General features: G+C 45.8%; 5 protein-coding genes across 6 annotated transcripts; 4 read left to right on the forward strand and 1 right to left on the reverse strand.

Moving 5' to 3' along the window:
* Positions 1-2,842: 2,842 nt before the first annotated feature.
* On the reverse strand, positions 2,843-6,908 carry LOC109743462 (methionine aminopeptidase 2B). 2 transcript variants are annotated; one of them, XM_020302555.4, is made up of 13 exons: positions 6,606-6,908; positions 6,302-6,406; positions 5,701-5,818; positions 5,517-5,559; positions 5,327-5,434; positions 5,034-5,133; positions 4,786-4,931; positions 4,621-4,712; positions 4,388-4,482; positions 3,922-4,018; positions 3,689-3,832; positions 3,269-3,486; positions 2,843-3,187 (listed from the first exon to the last, which is right to left on the reverse strand). In XM_020302555.4, exons 2-13 carry the CDS (start codon positions 6,374-6,376, stop codon positions 3,077-3,079), a joined length of 1,347 nt encoding a protein of 448 aa, XP_020158144.1. In that variant the 5' UTR covers positions 6,377-6,406; positions 6,606-6,908; the 3' UTR covers positions 2,843-3,076. The 2 variants fall into 2 exon arrangements, with proteins under 2 accessions (XP_020158144.1, XP_073358960.1); XM_073502859.1 differs by having other exon boundaries at positions 2,843-3,486; positions 6,606-6,872.
* Positions 6,909-6,964: 56 nt separating this feature from the next.
* On the forward strand, positions 6,965-8,577 carry LOC109743465 (large ribosomal subunit protein uL30y). The gene is made up of 4 exons (XM_020302558.4): positions 6,965-7,403; positions 7,501-7,638; positions 7,739-7,841; positions 8,219-8,577. Exons 1-4 carry the CDS (start codon positions 7,114-7,116, stop codon positions 8,432-8,434), a joined length of 747 nt encoding a protein of 248 aa, XP_020158147.1. The 5' UTR covers positions 6,965-7,113; the 3' UTR covers positions 8,435-8,577.
* A 146-nt stretch (positions 8,578-8,723) lies between these two features.
* On the forward strand, positions 8,724-11,337 carry LOC109743464 (uncharacterized). The gene is made up of 7 exons (XM_020302557.4): positions 8,724-9,085; positions 9,362-9,431; positions 9,529-9,688; positions 9,784-9,865; positions 10,089-10,305; positions 10,546-10,610; positions 10,913-11,337. The coding sequence occupies exons 1-7, from the start codon at positions 8,795-8,797 to the stop codon at positions 11,165-11,167; spliced, it is 1,140 nt and encodes a 379-aa protein (XP_020158146.1). The 5' UTR covers positions 8,724-8,794; the 3' UTR covers positions 11,168-11,337.
* Positions 11,338-18,086: 6,749 nt separating this feature from the next.
* Positions 18,087-18,815, forward strand: LOC109743460 (uncharacterized). The gene has a single exon (XM_020302553.1). The coding sequence runs from the start codon at positions 18,087-18,089 to the stop codon at positions 18,813-18,815; it is 729 nt and encodes a 242-aa protein (XP_020158142.1).
* A 418-nt stretch (positions 18,816-19,233) lies between these two features.
* Positions 19,234-22,878, forward strand: LOC109743461 (uncharacterized). The gene is made up of 4 exons (XM_020302554.4): positions 19,234-19,523; positions 19,688-20,331; positions 21,012-21,421; positions 21,854-22,878. Exons 2-4 carry the CDS (start codon positions 19,965-19,967, stop codon positions 22,727-22,729), a joined length of 1,653 nt encoding a protein of 550 aa, XP_020158143.1. The 5' UTR covers positions 19,234-19,523; positions 19,688-19,964; the 3' UTR covers positions 22,730-22,878.
* Positions 22,879-24,324: the final 1,446 nt, after the last annotated feature.

Genomic DNA, 24,324 nt, shown 5'->3' on the forward strand with positions numbered 1-24,324 from the left:
AGGAAAAATCCACGAGTAAAAGCAGACTGTAAATAATGCAAACATAGAAGACCAACACCTTCAAATATACTTAAAGCTTAACACCGAACTACAAAAAAAAGCGACAGAATGTGCCACTCGTGAATGATGCGGAATCAAGATTAAATACAAGCAACTGACGTGATTATTAAAAGGAATCTTGTGCATGATTGAAGAGAGCACCCAAAAAGAATACAAGCAGTGAACAAGTTCAAAATGTTAGGTCAAAAGTGATCATTATTATCTTAGATTAGGAGAACTACAGAAGTGGGATGCTCTGAACAATCTCCGATGAACTTGGCACACATGAACACAAATATATTAACTTAACGTAAGCCAAAAAAAACATCAAGCTATGAAATTCAGTTGCTATTTTGTCGCAGCTTTTATGCAGCCAACCAAACAACGAAGGGTAAGTCATCCATATATCATTCAACAATTACACCAATAACATCATACAAGATGCATAATTGACTTGTGTACAAGATAAAACATAACTTGCATGAACAGAACATGACTACATATTACAATTAGAATACTAATTACCAAGCTAAGACTAATCCAACACCGGACGGAGCATGTAAACTGGCAGAAACCCAACCGAATATCCATGTAGAAAATCAAAGGCACAAACTAGATATCAGAGGGATTGGTAGATTCCAACACAGTAATCAGCATCTGGATAGACCTTGACGTGCCACCCGAGAAAAACACAGCAGGCAGTAAACTAGTCAGCAGCTTTCTTCACAGTACTTGGAACCTCAAACAGATTACTTCAAAAGCAAACTTCCATGTTCTTCTAAGGTAGTTCCCAAGAAAGTTACATCTACAACGCAAACAAAACAAGCACCTCCAATTTTCTTAGGAATCTTGAAATGAAACCAACCATGAGCATGTCCACACAGTTGAAGAAACACATATCCCAGCTCTACCTTTATAACACGGTACACAGCATAGCAAAATCACTTTTCATATGGTCTGACATGTATATCCAGATAGGCCTAGCAAACCTTTTTCCAACTTCCTCTATCTCTTATTGACTCTGACTAAGTCATGCAGGAACGGGATCAAAAGCAAAAAAAACTGCAGAATTTTGCCTGTCAACTGTCCCCAAACCGCTGTTTTTCACCGCAAAAAGATAAAGCACTTTGTACGCAGAACATTAATGAATCACCTTGAATGGAACAGGCCAATCCAAACCACAAACTTCAATCTCTCATTCAGATCATGTCAAACATCTCCAAAGAAAACTAAGCTGACCACACCGATCCACCGTAACGAACAGAGATGAAAGCAAACAAACTGCTCCACGTTTAAATAAAATCCCCATTAAACGAACACAACTAGTTGCTCTCGCCAAAAATAACCTCCATTAATTGACAACCTTGAATCAAATCAGCAATTAGGATAAAAATGGATAAGCCACGACCCTAAAACATATCGCAATCAGAGCATGATGGATTAGCCAGGACCCAATCAGATCAGAAGTCAAAGCAAAATAGATTAGCCGCGACCTAAACCAAAGCAGCGAGGTTCAGAAGACGATACCAACATCAACGGAACAGAGGAGGACAAACCACCGGAACTAGGCCTCGATCGACATCAACGTAATAAGGAGCAGCACAACCCAAACAGAACGCTCGCCTGGAATTACAACCAAACGAAGAACAGCGAAACAAGGAGCGCGAGATCTGAACCGATTACCCGGTGGCCATACCTGCGACTTACCCGACGAGAGGGGGGAGAGCAGAGAAGAGAAGTCAAATCCTCCGATACGAGGAAACCATGGGAGGCTCGGGTGGTATTTATAGAGGCCGTGGAGCCGGTGGCGGCGATGGGTTTCCAGGAAGGAGTCGGTGCGGGTGGACGCGGTTCCACTTTTTCCAGTCGTGGCCGGAGACGAACCGACGTCGGACGGAGGGCCACGCGGTTTTCGTGGGAGAAAGGGAATGACGGGGGCACGAGGCGGTTGCGGCTTTCGTTAATCCTATCCCATCTCTTCCGCGGCACGACTCTGCGTGCGTTCTTATCCGTTAATGACGGGCACCGTCATACATGTGGCGGGATGGGTCCGCGCGATCGTAAACGAACACGTTTTTTTTTACACCGGGACACCTTTACATTTCAAATTATGGTGCACCGATCAAATCAACGATCACGCAAGCTAACCTATATTTAGGTTTAAATGGTTAGAGGGACAATGGTATCTGAGCCCATCAGGATTCAAATCGAGATGGGTGTGCGTGTGTGCGTTCATATAGACGAGTGTATACGTGTATGTATGAGCGTTAGCATCTATACCGCGTTAAAAAAAATCGACGATCACAGCACGGGTTAATTCAGACGGGAGATTACAACACGTTTACGCACGTTGCCGTTGCTCGGACGAGAACGAAAAAGGTAACCAATGCGTTATCACATACTAGACGGCGGGGACTAGAAATTATTGAATGAGTTTTCTTTAGCATACTCCCTATATGTAACAAAATATAGGACGTTTTTTAGACAACTATACCACATAAAAAAAGTTCTTATATTTCATTACACGGGAGTATATTTTAACATAGTAGATGCGCTTACATAGTACTATCTAGTCTAGGTGATGCATCCATGTCAGGGACGAAAACATTATACTAAACTAACTTTCCTGATTCCAATATAAGAAAACTACTAGTACTCGTGGGTGGCGACCAATGGGACGATTCTCCTATTTCCATATTTCTACAGCTGGAACATGACTTTCATCCCCCACGCATAAGCATGACGCAATTAGTGCAAGTATATATGGATGTATGTGTCATTTTCATCTGTCCCACGCTAATGATAAAAAATCTCCAGGAAGTATTTTTTATAGAGGGATCAAGTAATACAACACGATAGCAATTCTTACAAACCAGTTTCCACAAATTTTAAACTCAGAAAACAAAAGGGTGCAATGTAACCGCATTATTTTTCCGATTCCGATGTGCCATTTGATCCATAACGAACACAGGTCACCCAAGATGGTAAAACTCTAATCGCTGCAGGCGACAGGTACAGACAGGAGCCGCAGCGCCAATCAGTAGTCGTCGCCTCTGGATATGACTTCTTTACAGGTTGGCCGGAGCAAAATGGTGTGCTCAAACTGGGACACATAGCTTCCCCTCACATCGCACAATGGCGGGTACGGCTGCAAACAGGTCAGGAAACCGTGAGTAACCATGTCTTGATAGACATTCGCGTCGAAATGGTGGTATCCTATTTCACATACCTGAACAATGCCAACATCACATAGATTTTTCAGTGCCATGAGATACTTGGTCTCGCCGATGCGGTCCAAGTACCGGCGGCAAAATGCAAGTGTTCCAAAGTTGTTGTTGATTGTCCCCAGTAGCTGCTTGGCTTTTGCTACCCTCAATGGTACATGCCCAACATCAAAGTTCTTCATGTAATGACTGCATTCCAAGTCCTCCCTCACAAATCCCTTTCCTGCAAACAGAATGGTGCTTATGAACTGTAAAACTGGCCAAAATTTCAAAGAAAGTAAGGAAAACAGACATCGGTTGTAAAGCCAAGAAGGCCATGCTAGTCATATACTATAGAAAGTGATCCAAAAACTATTAATAATGCGATGAAAATGGCTTCCAAGTGTATCTGGGCCTACGAGTTCAAGCTATATAGAGTGACGTACCTGTAGACCCAAAAGTTTCAATGGCATAAAATTCACCCTCCTCCATTTTTGTTTGCTCTCCGCCTTTTACAATTGGAACTGATTTACCAGCATGGATTTGGTATGGTCCAATGCTGTGTCCATTGAGGTTTCGCACACTTTTTACTGCCGCAAAACAGAGAAGCCATTTAAATCATCATGCTGTTACTACAATTCTACTAGCGCAGAATGGGAAAGAAAAAAAATACACGTACCTTGGAAAACTTTCCCATTAATTTCAACCTCATATGACTCCATGACTTCTTGGATTGCAGCACCGACATCACAAAGCCGTGCATCTATTCCAGCTTCCTGAAATAAAGGATAAATAAGCATTATTAAGTAGCAAAGAATAGACATGACTTAGGGGATATGATTTCAAACATCCACACATCATATCATTGACAGGTGAAAAACGAAACTCAGATCAGACCCAAACAGATCACTATATAAAAAGCTGGAGAAATGACAGCGCGCTGAAACAGACACTATATAACGGGTAATCAAAAGCACAGACTTTAACGAAAACCTATCACTGTGTTCTTCCAAAGAGTAGAGCTGCTATCAGAAATACTATGAGCAAAGCTGCTTATGGGAAGCATTCATTTGGTAGTATATTAGTCCATTTTTAGTTAAAATGTACCACAGCCTTGGAAGAGTAAACGAAGTATGTAGAATTACCTTGATTCCAGTATTTGTGGCATCTCTCGTTGCTTGCAGCAACGGATCAAACATGGGATTAAATGCGACAGTAAATGCACAATCAACTATGTGCCCTGGGAATAATCACATTATCATGTTAGTTTTCAAAATTATGAATATCATGAATTCGGACTTGCAAGGACAAAACATTAACAAGTATACACCAAAGATCATTGAAGAAAGAACCGAACAAAGTAATAAAACAGACATACCATCGATATGTGTCCCAAAATCCAGCTTCATCACATCATCATATTGTAGTACAGTTTTGTCACCAGAATTTGGAGTCCAGTGAGCTGCGACCCTAAGCAAAAAATTCTTCCGTCAATGTGAGAAGGGGACGCAGTACTAGGAAGCACTCTAGAGCAATACCGTACCAATTCAACGAGCATCCTGTTGGAAAGGCAATGCCAGCTTGCAGTCCATTCTCCTTGATAAGTTTCCGAACCATGTTTTCCAAAGTCTCGCATAGTTCCATCATTAGCATTCCAGGCTTTATAATGCTCCTCATGTACTTTCGTACCTAGCAAAACATATTTACATTGTAGAGATGTACCAACCAAAGATACAGATAAAATGAAGCTGGAAAAAATAATAGAGGCTAGCAGGCTAGAATATTCTAAACCTGTCGATGGACTTCTGCAGCTCGGCGAACAGAATTGTACATTGGTTTTTGTAGTCGTTCCTGTTCCCTCTTTTCTTCACTAGTTGTTCTCCATAAATTACTGAAGAGCAAATAACATGATTAATTTACAAAACAAAAGATAATTATCATTTTGCAGAATCCTTCATTAGCGACAAAGGAAACAAAATACTATTTCTGTATCGTCTTAAGAAGTTAAGATTATCCATGCAATTTTAACCTTTGCCTGTTTTATGAAGGTAAAAAACACCATATTCCTATAATTCAATACTTACTCATCCTTATATTCCTGGATTTCTCCCTCAGGAAAATCTCCTGAAGGGAAAAGCTCATCCACAGGGATTGATGGAGGATCAGTCTGCTGATGGGGGTCCTTCTTCTTTCTACAAGAGAACACATGAAATGCTCGTAAAATAGAGCAACCACACAAGAACATTAATTGTTCAACTGAATAACAGAACTCACTTGGCCTTGCTTTTCTTCTTTTTCTTCTTCGCAGCCGCTGAAGCTATACATTTGAGACACAACAATAAAATTAATCACATGATTCATATCCCAGCTTCCAAATGCTAACAAGAATAGCAATAGATCCACTGGTCCAGCTCTATGAGAAACACAGAAATGAGATCTTGCAAATTAGAGTTATCACCTCCTGCTCCATCTTCAGATGGACCATCCACTTGTGCCTCATCATCATCTGCTGGTGGTGGTGGGGACTGAGCTCCAGGAGCCCCGCCATTGCTATCTGACGCTTTTTTCAGAATTTCCTGCAGCAAAAATGGGAAGGTTATTTACCATCAAAATAATATACAGCATTGCAAGGATCATCCAAGAGAAGGATGACATGTGAGGTTCAGCAATCCATGTAACCACAGTAGTTGGCATCAGTTGTAGGACTGTTGTAATCACATATCACTTTCTAACTGAGGCATGCTAAGGCTAGTCATGGCATGTGGTCAGAGGCTCCATAACAGCAATGAAGAGAATTCAGGAGATAAGTTAAAAGTACACGGTGGGACCAAGTTTACCAATAAGGCAATAAAAAAGCAATTATGGCAAAAACAACTGGTAGTTATCAACTGTGGTGAACACCAATTCTGCAAGGCAGAATAATATCGGGCAATAGCTTGTTTGGTTATTGTTCATCCCCAACCTTTTTTCCATGACCACCATTAATATAAGTGAAAAATATGCCTAAGCAACCGTGCAAGATAATGAGAGGAAGAACACTTGTGCAGCACAGCACTTACATCTGTTTCCTTGGTTTGCCCAACATGCAATGCCTCCATCTCCTTGGTTGCTGCATCCGTGCTACCCCCAGCCATATTGTATATATTCCTAATAAATCTCGAAACCTGAATGAGCAGAACGAACATCATAATCAGTTAAGCACCAATCCGTCCGAGGATAAATTACGTACGAGAGCAAACTTATCACCCTTTATTATTAGATTATTAGATAGATAGAAGGGGGGAAAGTCCTATTGTACAATTCGATTTGAGTCCTTTGCGAGATCACCCGCAGCACCAACATAAACAAACTACAGTACTGTACCTTTTATGGGGGTCCGCGGGGAGGAGAACCTTCCGCGCGCGCGGCGGCCGTCGGCGGCGGGGTCACAGGGGAGAGGAGAGCGCGCAAGAAGGTGTCGCGGGCGAGGACGTCTCCCTCTGCCCGCCTGATATCTGCCGGGAGGAAGAAGGGGGTGACGGCTAGGGTTAGACTTGGACCACGAACGAGAGCAAGAAGGTTTTGTACGACTGCGACCCAACCGCAAACGGAACGGGGAGGACGGACAAGCACCTGCCGAAAATATTTCTGTTCTCACCCAACTGGGCTTCCTCAAATTGAAGCCCAGTAAGTATTGTAATGGTCGGCCCTTATAAGACTTACTAACTGGTGGGTTCGGCTTTGGCCCAGCCCACTAAGCGCTGCAAGACCTTAAGACCCCAGCAGCGAAATATCGTCAAGGCTCTTCCCAAACCCTCCCCGACCGCCGCCCCCCGTTCGCCTCCGCCGCCGCCTAGCCACCACGCGCCAGGAGAACCCCGCGCCGCCGGCCATGGCGGAGGAGGAGGGCACGCAGCAGCTGCCGTTCGTGCGGGAGACGGTCCTCAAGAAGAGGAAGGACAACGAGGAGTGGGCCACCAAGAACCGGGAGCGCAAGGCGGCCAAGAGGCAGCGCCGCTGCCACGACGCCAAGGGCGCCATCAAGCGCCCCGAGGACTTCGTCAAGGAGTTCCGCAACAAGGAGCTCGACTTCCTGCGGATGCGCACGCGCCTCAAGGTCCGGAACCTGCGCCCCGCCGAGGCCATCGACGCCAAGCTGCTCTTCGCCGTCCGCATCCCAGGGTCCGTGCCTGCCTACCTAAACCTAAAGCATGCACTTGTCTGACTTGCTGATGGCACCTCGCGGTTATTAACATCGAGTTTTCGCGTGTGATTGCAGCACCGCCGACTTGCACCCGCAAATCAGGAAGATCTTGGCCAGGCTGCGGCTCACGCAGGTCCTCACCGGCGTGTTCCTCAAGGCCACCGAGGCAAACCTCAAGAGGCTTGCTGCTGTCGGACCGTTCGTCACCTATGGGTAACTGAATGAAGATATCTTCTCCATTGTGTGGCTTGTTTTGCCAGTTTTGTACTAGTAGTTTACAGTGATTGAATGTTGTTAATTGGTGTCACGGTAGGTTCCCCAATTTGAAGAATGTGAAGGAGCTTATTTACAAGAAGGGTCGCGGTTATTTCGACAAGGAGCCTTTCCCCCTTACCAGCAATGATCTAATCGAGAAGGTATAATTTCTGTGACATCTTCTGGAGATTGAGGTTCAGGCTTTCGATTCAAGTAAAGCTTTGGCATGCCTACGGCAACCTAGTAATAGGCATAGGAAATAATCAGGAAGCCATGTCAGTGATCTGTGCCTGTTAGCTTTATTTAGCCAGTTCCATAATTGCTAAGAAACTTGAATATCTTCAGAGTTCAAATTCTGGACCAATAATAATGTGTTTCAGACTCAGATGCCCCAAACATGACACACAAACACTTCAGTTGGGATAATTATCTTCATTACCATGTGCATTCCTGCAGCAGAACTATTTTCTGAATTATCTCGCATGATGATTTCGTAATGGACACTTGATAATCATCGTACGTGCTTTGTGAAAAACAGGCACTTGGAGAACACGGTGTCATATGCTTGGAAGACGTGGTGCACGAAATCTCCACGGTCGGGCCACACTTCAGAGAAACGGCGAGCTTTCTCATGCCCTTCAAGCTCAAGTGTCCGGAGAGGAGGCTGCGGATGAAGAAGAAGCCCTTCAAGGATGGTGGCGACTCGGGCAACCGTGGGGACAAGATCAACGAGCTACTCGAGAAGCTGAACTGAGGCAGTCTCCAACCTGCGTCCGCAAACAAGCGATGGATCCGTTATTACCTTGTCGGTTTTGTAATAGCATAGCTGAATGTACCTTTGTTTTGGAAACCCTGCCTGAGTGTTTGGGATCAAATCACGAAATACTGTTCTTCACCCCTCGCTCTGTCCTTCATGATCGATCTGCCGTGCTTTGCTTGCGCTGACAGACTTAGTGAGGTTGGATGATATTGCAACAAAACATCAGGTTCTCTGGGCGCTCTGTACTTTAGCTATTTTGCCAGATTTGAGAACACTCTCTGTTTGACAGCAATTCTTCATGCTGCATACTGACTGCATAGGAAGAAGAATGTTGCAAACAGCGAACCTGCATCCATGTCCACGGTTACGATGGCCGTGGTGGCCGGCGAGACGCCGCAGTCACGCGGCGTATATGCCGCTCGTTTGCTGGTACTCGGCCCAGCCACTACCTGGTTGCTTGGCGTCCTCGTTGCCTTACCCTTCCAAACGAGCTCCATCGTCTCCACTCTCCACAGCCCAGCCTCCACCTACCGCAGCACCAGGTGCTCTCGTCGCGCGGCGGCGGAGAGGATGTCATCGGCGCCGGCGCCGGTGTTCGAGAGGCTGGCCGGGATCCGGCCCCTCGCCGAGTCCGGCCGTTTCAAGGCAAGCTCCCCGCGCCCCCACCCTCCTCACACAGAATCGCCGCTCGTTTTGCTAGCAGAAGTGCTAGGACTAGGGGCGCCCCATGAATTGGTCTTGCGTTGCTAATTCGGATAACGAGATCACGCATAGGGTTCATGTTGTCTGCGGGATTTCAGCTAGAAATTGGGGAAAAGTTGGTTCCTCTGCCCATAGCATCTGGTCGTTTCTATCGCTACGAGTACCCATACCATTTGCTTCTGTTGCTATGATTTGTTCACGGCCGAGTTTGTCTGGCAGGCATGGTTCCTGGACCAGTTCGGCGTTCTTCATGACGGGAAGAAACCCTACCCCGGCGCCATTTTGGCATGTATGTTGGTCCACACATCGTAATTTATCTTCAGTTTACTGCTGCATCTTTGTGCTGCAATGTGATATGATAGTCAAGTGAGGCATGCATGTTTCAGTGGAGAAGCTCGCTGGGAATGGCGCCAAGATGGTGATAATCAGCAATTCCTCGAGGCGGTCGTCTGTAACCATGGAGAAGCTGCAGAGCCTTGGGTTTGACACGTCTTGTTTCCTCGGGGCGATCACCAGCGGGGAACTCACCCAGCAGTACCTTCACAAGTAAGCCTTTTATGCTGATATTTCTTCTGTGGTTATTTGGTATAGCTTACTCAGAAACTTAAGTTAAAACTTCTGATTTGGTTTCGTAAACGTAGGAGGGATGACCCATGGTTTGCATCTCTGGGAAGGAAGTGTATCCATCTGACATGGGGCAATCGAGGTGCAATTTCTCTGGAGGTTTGTTCTTCTGTTGTTTTTCTTTGGCAGTTGTTTCTTCTAAGGAATATTAGCATCGAATTTGGTGTGGCATACTCATGTATTCCTGCCAAATGGCTGAGGTCATCTAACATATATGAAGAAGTATTAATGATGACAAAAATGTGATATCAAAAAGCATTGTTACTTATGAGGCACTTTTACAAGATTCCATGTCAAATGTTTTCTTGTTTTCTCCTATTAGGGACTTGGTTTGCAAGTTGTGAACAATGTTGACGATGCAGAGTTTATACTAGCCCATGGTACTGAAGCCCTGGGTTTACCTTCTGGTGATCCACTTTCGAAAAGTCTTGAGGAGCTTGAGCAGATTCTAGTGCTTGGTATACAAAAGCGACTTCCAATGGTGGTAGCTAATCCAGATTATGTCACTGTTGAAGCTCGAAACCTGCGTGTCATGCCTGGTGGGTTAATGATTTTCATATCTGATGCCATGCTGATTGTTTAACCATTACCAGGTAGCAGAGTTGTTTTAACTCATGAATGTATCTGCTTGCCTATCCTACACTATAAATTTGGACATTCTTTATTTCTGATTCCTGTGATATGTTTCTTCTTTTCTTCTTCAAAAAGGAGATATGTTAGAAGTATGGCCATCTTTTACAGTACCAACTGATGGTGGTAATATAATGTTTCTCTTTTAGGCACTCTGGCAGCAAAATACGAGTGTCTTGGTGGTGAAGTAAAATGGATGGGGAAACCTGATAAGGTAATGCATGGCATGTCTACTCTTTGTAGACTAAAGTCACTAAACGACTGATTCAACAACGTAAACACAATACAGAACTGAAATGGCATTCACGCTATGATGATCGACTGCATTGTGAACTTGTGATTGCAGCTGTACTTTACCACTACTTTAGTGATCCAAAACGTCTTATAAAAGTTTACAGAGGGAGTACTACTTGCTTTAACAGCCTTCTCTCGGATCATCCTTTCTGTATTTAAGTTTTTGTGTGGGAAACTGTCCCTCGGCTCTCGCCAGGTACTGACTTGCTGCTGCTTTCTCAGGTTATATATACATCAGCAATGTCCCTAGCAGGTGTTGAAGCACACGAATGTATCACCGTAGGTGATTCGCTGCACCACGACATCAAAGGCGCAAGTGGAGCCGGAATGACATCTGCATTCATCACTGGAGGGATCCATGCGGCTGAACTGGGACTCGGTGAATTTGGAGAAACTGCTGGAGATGATGCCGTCAGTGCGTTGTGTTGCAAGCATAGCTCATACCCATCTTACGTTTTGCCTTCATTTGCATGGTAGAAAACACGGTTTAGATTCGGGCACACCGTTTAAACAGGATTGCGGTCTAGGATGATGATGCGTTTTTCAATTGTCAAGTGAGCATCAAGGCCGTGGAGGTGTTTCAGTGCCGCGCTAAATTATTAGCATTATGCATTTTCCGGCAATAAAATATCTGTTGATTTGATTGATAGGAACTGCATGCAATCATTTGTGGAGGAAACATCCTTTGTGAAATATTTATATGCATTGTTAAATTATATGCTCCAGAACCCAGGCGGTGTACAACATACTATGCTGGGAAGCTGGCTTGATGGTTTGATCTGGAGGTTAAAGTCTTCTGATTCTGGCAGAGGCAATGCCACTTATTGGTTGGCTACATTGTAATGATGCTACGTTTAAGAGGAAGCACCGCGGTGGTCTTCAGGTAGGCGCTAGGATCGTGGGCATCCTTGCAGAAACCATAGTCTTGAGGAGCATATCACTGGAGACAGTGGAGATGGCATTCTTTTGCACTGAAGCGTGACAAAGGAAAACGGCGATGGCATCATTCACATGTTTTGCAGGTAAACAGTTGAGTAACTGCTCTTCAAGAGAATGAATCTTCAAATTATGGAGTAATGGATTGTTTTTTAGGGAACCTCGCTCAATTTTATTCAACAACCATGTTCAAAGGAACCATTACAAGATCATGAGGAATGTCAAGCCAAACATGACGACCTACAAATAATATTTTTTTTTTGTTTTTTTACCATTAGCAACTCGATGAAAATAGTCAGTATTATTATCCCCTTGTAATAACCATCTCTCATTAGTACTCTGAATCCAATGTAGCTCCTCCTCAACATATAGCTCATGGAGTTCAACTAGAATTTCCACTTTACAATTATAAGCATCCACATCTAAAGGAGAAAGCTCCTCTAAACTTTCTAGGACCAGCAACTCCTCCTCAAGCTCTTTCCTTCTTTGAGTTCAGGCATGATCTCATGAGGGTGTTCGACCGTTTCGACTCCCTCTACTCAACAAATCTGCATTGGCTCAACTCGGCAAATATCATGCTTCTGCCGAAGAAGGAAGGGGCAGAGAGGGTCGCCGACTATAGACCCAGATAATTGCGGAAGTGCTCTCCATTAGGCTTGGCCCCCACATGTCCACTCTCATCTCCAACGCTCAGAGTGCAAAATGTGGAGTATCCATGATAACTTCATGCATGTCCGTAACTTTGCACGTTGCCTCCATAAGAGCAAGACTTCCTCCCTTTTGTTCAAGCTTGATATCCGCAAGGCTTTCGACTCGGTCAGATGGGGGTACTTGCTTGATCTCCTTGAGAGGAGAGGGTTCCCAAGTAAATTTAGAGATTGGATTGCGGATCTATTGTGTTCCTCTTCTTCGAGAATCATGTTGAATGGGATGGTTGGCACCCCCATCAAGCACGGTCGTGGGTTACGACAAGGGGACCCCCTCCCCCTCTTTTTTTCGTCATCGCTATTGACCCAATACAACAAATCCTCGATGTGGCCACGAGGAAAGGGCTGCTCCATAAGATTAGAGGAAGGAGTGTCATGGTGCGGATATCTCTCTATGCGGACGACGCAGCAGTGTTCATGGCCCCGGTCAAACGGGATATTGACAACCTCGCAGCTATCCTGAGAGTTTGGTGGTTCCCATTCGGTGCAATCACCTTGACCTGGGGCGCATCAGCCAAGGTTTGCCGACTGTGAGGGCTTCTTTCCCATTGTGATACTTGGGACTCCCTCTCTCTGTCTGGCAGCTGAAGTTGGTTGACCGACAATTCCTGGTGGATAAAGTGGCAAACAAGTTGATAACATACGAGGGCCAAAACATCACCACCATTGGGCGCGCGGCTCTTGTCAAGTCGATTCTTGCGTCCCAAGTGGTCTACTTCGTTACGCCTCTTGTCATACCGCCAAGCATCCTACGCACCATCGACAAGCTTGAGAGGGCGTTCCTTTGGGCCGGATCGGACATGACAACTGAGGTCAAGTGCAAGGTGAATCAGAAACTGTGACTCGACCACATGCCTACGATGGGCTTGGGGTAATCAACACGGACAAGTTCGTGTGTGCTTGCGTTTGCGTTGGCCATGGTTTAAATGGAAGGAGTCCGCTAAGCTGTGGTTGGGCGCGGGAACCCATGTGACGATGAAGACCTCAATTTCTTCTATGCCTCTACCACCATCATCGTGGGTAATGGCGCGCGAACGTCGTTCCGGGATTCCCCTTGGCTCCTTGGCCGCAAGCCCAAGGACATTGCTCCGCTCATCTTCGAGGCCTCCTCACGAAAGAATTGAAAGGTGCGGGAGGCCCTCAAGAATAACGCTTGGATCCTCAAGATCAAGCCTCCACCCACAACTGCTTCCATCGAGCATGTTAGACAGTTCTTCTCCCTTTGGATGCTCCTGGACGAGGTCCATCTTGATGAGCTCGTCGATGATGACATCCTATGGAAGCGCACAACCTCTGGCCATGTTCTCTCCCCCACGATGAACAAGCACACGATGACCTCTACTTACAAGGCACAATTTCTAGGCTTGGTTCTCTCCCCATGGATCAAATGATTTGGAAGGCTTGGGCACCACCGAAAGTGATTTTTTTGCTTGGTTTGCGCTTCAGGACAAAATTTGGACCGCCGGCCGGTTGGCCAAGCGAGGGTGGCCAAACTGTGGTCCTTGTCCCTTGTGCAAGGGAGTGCAGGAATGTGGGCCGCATCTTCTCTTCAAATGCTGCTATTCCACGAGGCTTTGGAGATTAGTCATTCAGAGATTCAACATTGACGACATGGACACGGCCTTATAGCATTTGATGGACTTAGTTGAGGCCTGGTGGGTGAGTACATGCGACGTCGGCACCATCGACAGGAAGGCCAAGGCGTCGATTGCCATGCTCGTGTCATGGGTAATCTGGAACGAGAGAAACACAAGAGTATTCCGACACAAGAGAGCTCCTCCGCCGATTCTGCTCAACACCATAGTGACCGAGGCAAGTCTTTGGGTCACTGTGGGACAAAAAAGTTAGGGTCTTTTATTTTGCGAGAGTAATTACCATGTCGCGTTAAGGGGGCATGATGTAAAAAACTCTATTCTCTCCTTACTTAATACACGAGGCAAAGCTTTCGCTTCTGTTTAAAAAAAAGTCACCCCTATAAGACAAGGATTCACCATCTTACTACACAAGGAAGCCAATTCAGTAAGAAAATCCATCTTGATTCCTCATGAGCAGGATCATAAACCACCACAAGGGAAAGAGCACAATTCATTTTCTTATGTATAAAACATTCACATGAATAAAGCTGTCACCAACATCAACCGACACAAGATCAAAGACTATGCGCCAAACACGCCACTGGGCAAGTCCCCATCCATGCCTACCTATCTACTTTGAAATAGATATTCCCTCTTTTAGAAAGAAAAAAAATCTAGTCCTTTTTTTTTGCGGGGGAAAAATATCTAGTCTGAAATAACGTCTGTTGACTTGTAAAGGCTGGCCCCGTGACCCGGCCTCTCCATATTTTCCATATGATGTGCGTGTGCGGATCTGGCACTGGTGTGCTTGTCGTCGTCAACGCTTCCAAGACAAGGTGTAAGCAACGATGGAATTCCAGGGAGTAGCGGTTGGCAGCGTATGCATGGCGCCATGATGCAACCTCACCTCCCCCGTGGAGAAAGCAAATTCCATATAAAACTCTTTTCCCATCCTTGTCAATAACTGAACTATATATATCTAGTTCACGTCTCAAAATGAAAAGAAAATGCTGCAAGAAAGAAAGAGTGATGTGGCCGTCAACAAAGACTAATGGACAAACTGCCCTTATCACCTTTCTGGTACACGGTTTATAAAAGCGGTCAAGAGTAAACGAAAGGGTTTCAGTAGAGTGAGGTCAGGTCAGGTGTTATAGTAGGCAACAATCAAGCAGAAGCAGGCAGGCTTCTTTTAGCCGTTTGGTTTGCCCACAATTATATGTGTGTTGACTGACTCCATTGACCTGCTAGGCTAGGCTAGGCTAGCTGCTTGATTGGCAACAGCATTTGGGACTGTCGGTGGACGCGAGAGGGTGGTGCTGCTGCATTGACAACCCATGGAAGTCAGTCAAGCCTGCAGTGCTGGGTGGTGATGCTGCAGGTTTTCTCCTCCGTTCTATACCACGATATTTCTTTGGAGAGAGAGAGAGAGAGAGTAGGGAACCCATATAATCATCCTGCTAGCCCCATCTGCTCCAGCATTTGTACGTGTCGTTATAGATGGCTCGTGCTCATGCAGTCAAGTCAGTACGTCAATCTTGTATTCTTTCCGGATCCATCTTCTGCTACTACTAGCACTTATACTTGTTAATCAGAACACTTTCAGGAAAGCAGTTATCCGAGTGATGTGCACGATATAGCATCATCATAGTTAACCTTAGGTACTGCCACATGTCTGCTGCCGCCCAAGTTATAATAATGGACACTGACGCCACACATCAGGACCTTTGCGTGCATGCAACATGCCCAACACCGCTGAGCATCACCACTCGATCGACGCACAACCCTCAACGCCGAGGACTTGAGAGTCATCGGCGCCACATATGCGAGCAATCGATTAACTGGCATCGTTACTTCATTGTATTTGTATGTATAATACGCTGGTTTTGGTGGGAATCTTGGCTGGCTTAGTGCGGCCGTGCAGCACTTAATATATTGCCGGTGGGTGCTAATCTGACGCACCATGCATCGCCTGCTGGCCGGTGCACAACAGTCAGCGGAGCAGGAGACACGAGCACATGATGCGGCCAGGGCCAGGCATGATTCAGAGATGTTTATTTTATATATCCAGCCATGATTGCATATAAGTATCATTCCTTTTGAGCGCACCAGCGACATACATGCTCTTTATTCAATTCAAACTTTATCTGTAACTTTGTATTGCATGTTCTTCTGTGTCTACATTCCAATCTCTCCATGCACGATCCACTCAAACAAGAAAAATCTCTACATGCATGCATGCATTAAGGTGGCCAGCATGCATCCATGCATCCGTATGTTGTAGTCCAAAATATAAGTCTTTTTAGAGATTATAACAAGTGACTACATACGGAGCAAAATGAATGAATCTACACTCTAAAATATGTCTATATACATCCGTATATTGTAGTCCATTTAAAATGTCTAAAAAGACTTATATTTAGGAACGGATGGAGTACTTCCTCCGTCTCATAATATAAGAGGTTTTTTTGTTAAAATACAGATACTCCTTTTGTTTAAAATTTGTCAATAAAGCACCGTCCCAATACACTTTCTAGTCATTACTGCTCATTTTGTACTCACACCTTCAGCTACTCTGAACCTTGTTATCATTATTATTATTATTTTGCGTGTGGCAGTAACCCTGAACTTGAAAGTGAAGTGAGGCCACAGGACACACTTTCAAGGTATCCACCGCTTGGCCTCAACTTGTGTATTGTTTCCCACTCCACATAATTGTATTAAGATGGTATTCATCACAAACCATTATACTAGGAAATCCATCTACCAGTATTATGCAAATCTTGCCGGGGGAGGCAGGCCGCCCACATGCATGTGTTGTATTCTTGTGCTCTCAAGTGATTGTGCTTTTGGCGGCTTTCGGCTGCCGGCCGGAGCCCACACCACACAAGGCAGCATGTGCACCTTCACCTACACATACGTGTATGCATTCAAAGAAGAGCAACGTATAGTGTTACGTTGACACGTGGGCCCAAAAAGAATCCTGTCGGCATCACGTGTAAGGTATGGCCATTTCGATCTTTTCTATGCTCCTATGCCTAATTTTGAAAGTTGGTCGTTGGATGAATCTAATCCGACGGTATAGAGATGACAAATCCGAACACTACTGGCCGTTGGATATCATTTACTCCCTGTCCCATAATGTAAGACATTTTTTGACACTACACTAAAATGTCTTACATTATGAGACGGAGGGAGTACATTCCATCAGATTCTGTCACACGTACAATCTAGAAGACTTCATGGTTGAAATTAAGCATAATGCACAAACCTTAAAACAAAAGCACTTCTCCTTTATTCTAGAATCTTCCATATCTTAATTGTCCAAACTTTTCTTTAAATGAATTGTCACTATTCGTTTTTACTTTATGCTTTACAATGCACAATTCCATGAATCTTAAAATATTTTTTTTTACAAAACGAATTGATTTTGAATGAGATAAACTATAAAAATTAAACGAACATCTACATCATGCATATATGACTCAAAATTTACATACTATAGTGTGATATTTATTCATAATTTAGTTACCTAATCTTATGCATGCAATACACATGTACCTTACTAGTATAAACCAGAAGAAGAACCGTTTTCCTTTTTCGTTTTTACACTCTGATAGCAAGTGCTTTTTTATGTTCACAGTCTCCTGCACTGGATTCTTCAGATAGGGAGAGTGAAGGAGGATTGATCACATATACGAAAATGACCAACTTGGCTATGGCACCATGCTAATTGCAAATGCTTATGACCAGAAAACTGTTTTGAGCCTTTTATTTTCTAACATACTCTCATCCAGATAAATCAATTTGAACAACAATTAATATGAGACAGAGGCAGAATTACACAATACCTTACCGTTATCATCATGAGACAGAGATAGAGGCTAGGTTCTTCTGGGCAGGCGAATAATAAGCACAAGTACCACATGGTCACCTGGCCCGACATCTACAAGCCATGCGACCAAGGCGGGCTCGGGATCATGTGCTCCAAATGCATGAACATCGCACTGTTGTCCTGCTGGCTCTGGCGCATTGCGCAAGGGCAGGGTGGTCTCTGGCTGGATATCATCCGGGACAAATACTTGCGGGGACAACCGCTAGCCTTTGTCAGCGGTCTGGCGGATCCCAATTTTGACAGTCTGTCATCAGTTGCTCCCTCTCTACATCGGGACCTCCATCTCGATGGGCTCCGGTGCCGCCACTCTGTTTTGGTTTGACCGGTTGGCTGGGAACTGCCCTTTCGCCGCCCGCTTCCCCGACTTGTTCTCCATCGCGGTTGAACTTAGGATCTCCGTCGAGGTCACTCTTATTGACTTAGGGTGCCTCGTTTTCCGGAGGGCATTTGGGCCTCTGGATCTTGCAACTGATTGCATTGCTCTCCATGAGCCGGATGTGGATCTTGCGACCGACTGCATCTCCTGGCGTCTGGAGCCCTCAGGTGTCTTCTCCACCAAGTCCCTTTACCAGGCCATTGCGCCCTCCACCGCCCCTCTTCCCCTCACTGCGGTGTGGTCCATTAGGCTACCTCTGAAGATTAGGATCTTCATGTGGCAATGGATCCGTGGCCGGACCCCTTCCGGCGTGGAGGTCCGCAAGCGGAATGGCCCGGGTAGGCTGTGCCCCCTTTGCGGGACGGACGAGGACTCAAATCACATCTTCTTCTCCTGCGTGTACGCCCAATTCCTCTGGAGCTGCTTTCGGGAGGCGGTTGGCGGTCGTTGGTGTAACACCAACTTTCCCGACCTATTCGCCGAACTGCAAGCCTCCCCCCAGAGCGCTCGCCACATTAGGTGGTTGGAGATTGGGATCCTCGCCTGGACCCTGTGGACGATCAGCAATAAACTTGTGATCCAGCGCGTTCCGCTCCGACGAGCTACTGACGCTATCTTCAAACTGTGTGGTTACCTATAGCTTTGGTGGCCGCTTAGCCGCCCCCAGGATCGAGATGCCATCAACTCCTTCATCGCCAACCTTCGCTCGATGGCCTTCCGCTTGTCGCCGCCGCTTCCCCCTCCTCCATCCGAGCCGGATTAGACTCCTTCGTGCTTTTGCCGCATTGTTGTTTTCTTTTTTTTTGGGGGTTTGTTGAGCTGTGCCCTTAACAGAACCTTCGTACTGTCTTTCGTGCTACTTTTGTGGGTGTGTGCGTTGTGAACTTTTATATACTCTGTGGCTCCGGTGGTTTGTTTTATATGTAAAGCGGGACGAAAACCTTTTTTAATATTATTATTGATCTAGTGGGAGCTCCAGCATGAAAATGAAAAATAAACATGAAAAGAAAATTGGGAAGGAACCAATAAAGACCGCCAACTTGCGCAGTTAATGAAATGCAAGAAACAAACCGTGCTGTCTTCACTTGGTGGAAAGAGGCCAAGCAGAGGTGGTGAACCCTGAAAGTGAGCTCTAGATAGGAGGGGAGCCAACAAACAACAAGAATAAAAGCTAGGAGAGGTCCAAGATACCAGCTGGACCTTGGTTCCCTTCTTTTTTTTCTTGGCTCATTGTAAGGTCCTGCCAGCCATCTGCGTTCGTGGCGACCGGCGCAAGAGAGCGTGGGGTTTTGGGAGCATTAGAATCAATCATCTGGTTTTATTTCCTTGGTGCGCTGGGGCGAAATTGGTAAGGTTCATCTTGTTTCCTTTTTCTCCTGTATATCACTTTGTTGGTTTGAATTCCATAGCTTTTCTTTTTCATCTTCGGTTCTTGGAGATGTTCTTTGTCAGGATTGGCCGCCATGCCAAAAGCTGGTACGAATACTGAGATTTGCCTTCTCCCATTTGCAGTTTCAGGTGCCGTGTTCATGGCCCAAGGGTATTGATTGGTGGGGATCCCGGCGCTTGCGACGGTTTTGTGCAAGGCAGCCTGTTGCTTCCTGTAAATCAGAAAAAGGCAAGTCTTGGATTTTTTGCGATCACAATCTCAGGTCCCTAGAAATCAAGAGAAGCAACCGTAATCGCCGGAGTTGGTGAGGCAAGGGGTTGCCTGGATTTTCGCAAGAACAGGGGCGTTACAGATTGAGGAATCCCTCCGGTCACTTCCAGTTGATTATTGGGCTTGGACATGGAGAGGCAGACCAGCTTCCGCCTGGGCGCGCTGGAGAAGCTCAAGAGCTTCCGGGGGATGGACAACTTCCGGCGGAGCAAGGACAGCCCCGGCAAGCGCGGTGACACGCCGCTCCACCTCGCGGCGAGGGCCGGCAACGTCTCCAACGTCCAGAGGATCCTTGCCGAATCCGGCCAGGAGATGGCCGGCGAGCTGGCCGCCCGGCCGAACCAGGACGGGGAGACGGCGCTGTACGTGGCCGCCGACAAGGGGCACACGGAGGTGGTGCGCGAGATCTTGAAGGTGTCTGATATGCAGACGGCGGGGATCAAGGCCAGCAACAGCTTCGACGCCTTCCACATCGCGGCGAAGCAGGGCCATCTGGGTAAGCTGTTTTCCTTGTCACCAGTTCAGCCTATTGTTCTGATAATTCTTTTCAATCCAAGCTTGTGAAATGATTCCTTAGAAGTCTTTGTAATCAGGATTTGGCCATAGATTTTGGTGCAGTGAGTAGATTGCTCCGGGTCGGAAAAAAAGAGTCTATTCTTATCTGATTGAGTTGGTGACATACTGGTGCTCACATCAAGAACAGTGATTTTGTTCATGATCTTTTCACCCAAGAACAAGTGCTAACATCTGGCCATCTTTTTCTCATTAATGTCTGAAAATAATGCATACCTGATTTGAGTTGGACTCTAGTCTTGACTATTTTATGTAGGTGGCAACTGACAAGTTGAGTTTCTCTGTAGCACTAGCAGTCCTAATTTATGAGGGGTAGGGAAATTCTGGGTTATTCTCAAAGAAGTTATGGTGTGATGTAGTATAAGATATAGTCATAGTTGTGTTGCGCACGTTGGATATAATGCAACCACTAGTTAGATCTTATCTCACTCTGCTTTATTCTCTATTGGAGTTTATATCATTCTGATATGTTGACTTTCTGATAGTGGAGATCGAATTACAGTCATAAGCCATAGCTGTAATTACTTGCTTGATAATATGGTTCAAGGTAAATTTCCAAAATATCAGTGGTTTATTCTCTTCTTCCATTTCTTGATTTTGCAGATGTTCTGAAGGAGCTGCTGCAGGCCTTTCCTGCTCTTGCTATGACTACAAACTCTGTAAACGCCACAGCTTTGGAAACTGCTGCCATTCAGGGTCACATTGATATTGTCAACCTCCTACTGGAAACTGATGCTAGCCTTGCCAAAATTGCGAGAAATAATGGGAAAACAGTTTTGCATTCCGCGGCGAGGATGGGCCATGTGGAAGTTGTAAGATCCTTGTTAAATAAGGATCCAGGGATTGGTTTAAGAACAGACAAGAAGGGGCAGACGGCGCTGCATATGGCGTCCAAAGGAACGAATGCTGAAATTGTGGTTGAGTTGTTGAAGCCTGATTTCTCAGTTAGCCATCTAGAAGATAACAAGGGGAACAGGCCACTGCATGTTGCGACTCGGAAGGGCAATATCGTTGTAAGTGAACAGATATTGTGAATCATTTTCTACAGTTACATATATTTACCATTTTCTGTTTTTCTGTTATCAATCATTTGCTATCCTGTGATCCTGTCCTGTTACAGCGTTACTTACTGAACTTAGTTTTGCTAAGGCTAATTGGAGCATAAAGTTCAGCAGCTTTTTTTTGCTGTAAACATCTTCTCTGCTTAGGATTGCAATAATGTTTTTTTCTTTCAGTAAACAAATAAATAAAATTAAGAACAAGATTATTTGAACTTGTTAGAGGCATAATATTTCACTGAAGCTCAACATAAACATGAAGTAGCTTAGGTTCTTGGGAAAAAGGATTGATGTCTCTTAGGAATTTTTGTTTTATTGAGAACTTTCCAGTTCCTATTTTCAGTGTTTTTTTATATCTTGACTGATACATTTTTTAATTCCTTGCAGATAGTGCAGACTCTACTGTCAGTTGAGGGGATTGATGTCAATGCAGTTAACAGGTCTGGAGAGACTGCTCTTGCCATTGCTGAGAAGATGAACAACCAAGAACTCGTCAACATTCTGAGAGACGCCGGCGGCGTCGTAACTGCAAAAGAGCCAGTGCATCCTGCAAACCCGGCAAAGCAGCTGAAGCAAACCGTGAGTGATATCAGGCACGACGTCCAGTCCCAGATCAAGCAGACACGGCAGACCAAGATGCAGGTCCAGAAGATCAAGAGCAGGCTGGAGAAGCTCCACATCGGCGGCCTGAACAACGCCATCAACTCCAACACCGTGGTGGCGGTGCTCATCGCCACCGTCGCCTTCGCTGCCATATTCACCGTGCCCGGCAACTTCGTGGAGGACATGAGCCAGGCGCCCCCCGGCATGTCGCTGGGGCAGGCGTACGTGGCCAGCGAACCGGCCTTCATAATGTTCCTGGTGTTCGACTCGCTGGCGCTCTTCATCTCGCTCGCCGTCGTGGTCGTCCAGACGTCGCTGATCGTGGTGGAGCAGAAGGCCAAGCGGAGGATGGTCTTCGTGATGAACAAGCTCATGTGGCTGGCGTGCCTCTTCATCTCCGCGGCGTTCATAGCGCTGACCTACGTCGTGGTCGGCCGCGGCGACTGGTGGCTGGCCTGGTGCACCATGGCCATCGGCGCGGTGATCATGCTCACCACCCTCGGCTCCATGTGCTACTGCATCGTGGCGCACAGGATGGAGGAGAAGAGCATGAGGAAGATCAGGAAGGCCTCCGCGAGCCAGTCCCGGTCATGGTCCATGCCGGTCGACTCGGACCCGGAGCTGATCAACACCGAGTACAAGAAGATGTACGCGTTGTAGGTCAGGGTGACGATCGCGTCGCGGGGATCTGTACATAGTTATTATCATCAAGGCGCTGTTTCGCTCGAGTCTCTTCGATCGAATGATGAATAACGTTCAGTGGGGTTTTGACATTTTGACATGAACCGAAGGTACTTTTGCTGCTGAAACAATATCACCTCAGCTGTGCTTGTATTGCAGCCTGGATGGAGATAAGGCACCTGGATCTGTCTGTTGCATGCTGTATGGACTCGTGGTAGTCCTTGTAAGTGGCTTCTTGTGGATGAACCAAACCCAATTCTCACCGGATCAATACCTGGACAAGACAAGCAATAGGTGTGGTGTGTGTCCAGACTCCAGGTCATTCCTGTGCATACAGCAAAACCCTGTGTAGCTTGTGCACTCGAATATTGTCTTGTAAACAGAAATTGGTAATTAGTCCAAGGGAGAATTTGAAATGAGGCTCTCGCCGTCTGGCGACCGCGCGGGCGACCCCGCCGGCCCCGGCCTGGGCCCCTCGCTATCGTTCCTCCCCTCGCCTGCAGCCGCGGACGCGCCTCCGCCTCCTCCCCCCACGCTCTCCCCCCGCCCCCGGACTCCTCAGCGCCGGCACGTGTGCTCTGTGAAAGAAAGGGCGTTAAGGGTTTGATGATCTTCATCAGGGACGCATTCGTGTTAATATACTCCCTCCGTCCCATAATATAAGAGCCTTTTTTACACTAGTGTAGTGTAAAAAACGCTCTTATATTGTGGGACGGAGGGAGTATATGACAAGAGATACATGCAGTTGAGGAGGTTGTTGAAGTCTTGACCCCTAGTCCAAGCTATACAAGGTAAGGATAGACTTGCTAACAACCTCCTCATACAACTCACGCATACACATATTCTGTACCAGTTGACACACTACAACATATCATTTAACATCCTTCCTCAATCTTAACATGTCAAGGTTCAGATTGTTCTTGAAGGCTTGAAGCTGTCGAACTTGTAGTGGTTTAGTGAACCCATCTGCAACTTGATCTCCAGTTGGAATAAACTTTATCTCCAGAAGTTTTTGTGCAACTCTTTCACGAACAAAAATGAAAGTCAATTTCTATGTGCTTTGTCCTAGCATGAAACACATGATTTGCAGATAGATATGTTGCTCCAAGATTGTCACACCACAAATATGACACATGTGGTCTTTCAATATCCAATTCATCAAGAAGTTTCTCTACCCACATTATCTCAGCAGTAGCATTTGCCAAAGACTTGTATTCAACTTCAGTGCTAGAGCGTGAGACTGTTGCTTGCTTCTTTGCATTCCATGATATAATATTTGAACCAAAGAACATAGCAAAACCTCCAGTAGATTTCCTATCATCAAGACATCCTGCTCAATCTGCATCAGAGAAGGCACTAACTGTTGTTGAAGGAGACTTACATATTGTCAAACCAGTTCCAACACTTCCTTGAATATACCTCAGTATTCGCTTTACAACAGTCCAGTGAACAGAAGTAGGAGCATGCAGAAACTGACAGGCCTTATTAACAGAAAAAGATATATCTGGTCTTGTCAATGTTAAATACTGAAGTGCACCAACTGTGCTTCTGTATTTAGTTCCTTCTTCTGGACT

Source organism: Aegilops tauschii, chromosome 7, assembly GCF_002575655.3.
Source record: "Aegilops tauschii subsp. strangulata cultivar AL8/78 chromosome 7, Aet v6.0, whole genome shotgun sequence".
NCBI classification, from domain to species: domain Eukaryota; kingdom Viridiplantae; phylum Streptophyta; class Magnoliopsida; order Poales; family Poaceae; genus Aegilops; species Aegilops tauschii.

Coding starts and splice junctions, on each gene's coding strand:
- LOC109743461 (XM_020302554.4), top strand. CDS start 19,965: ATGGAGAGGCAGACCAGCTTCCGCCTGGGCGCGCTGGAGAAGCTCAAG. Junction 20,332..21,011: donor GGCGAAGCAGGGCCATCTGG/GTAAGCTGTTTT, acceptor TTGATTTTGCAG/ATGTTCTGAAGGAGCTGCTG. Junction 21,422..21,853: donor CTCGGAAGGGCAATATCGTT/GTAAGTGAACAG, acceptor AATTCCTTGCAG/ATAGTGCAGACTCTACTGTC.
- LOC109743460 (XM_020302553.1), top strand. CDS start 18,087: ATGGGCTCCGGTGCCGCCACTCTGTTTTGGTTTGACCGGTTGGCTGGG.
- LOC109743465 (XM_020302558.4), top strand. CDS start 7,114: ATGGCGGAGGAGGAGGGCACGCAGCAGCTGCCGTTCGTGCGGGAGACG. Junction 7,639..7,738: donor GGACCGTTCGTCACCTATGG/GTAACTGAATGA, acceptor GTGTCACGGTAG/GTTCCCCAATTTGAAGAATG. Junction 7,842..8,218: donor GCAATGATCTAATCGAGAAG/GTATAATTTCTG, acceptor TGTGAAAAACAG/GCACTTGGAGAACACGGTGT.
- LOC109743462 (XM_073502859.1), bottom strand. CDS start 6,376: ATGGCTGGGGGTAGCACGGATGCAGCAACCAAGGAGATGGAGGCATTG. Junction 4,932..5,033: donor CTGCAGAAGTCCATCGACAG/GTTTAGAATATT, acceptor ATGTTTTGCTAG/GTACGAAAGTACATGAGGAG. Junction 4,713..4,785: donor ACAGGATGCTCGTTGAATTG/GTACGGTATTGC, acceptor TTTTTTGCTTAG/GGTCGCAGCTCACTGGACTC.
- LOC109743464 (XM_020302557.4), top strand. CDS start 8,795: ATGTCCACGGTTACGATGGCCGTGGTGGCCGGCGAGACGCCGCAGTCA. Junction 9,086..9,361: donor CCGAGTCCGGCCGTTTCAAG/GCAAGCTCCCCG, acceptor TTTGTCTGGCAG/GCATGGTTCCTGGACCAGTT. Junction 9,432..9,528: donor CCCCGGCGCCATTTTGGCAT/GTATGTTGGTCC, acceptor TGCATGTTTCAG/TGGAGAAGCTCGCTGGGAAT.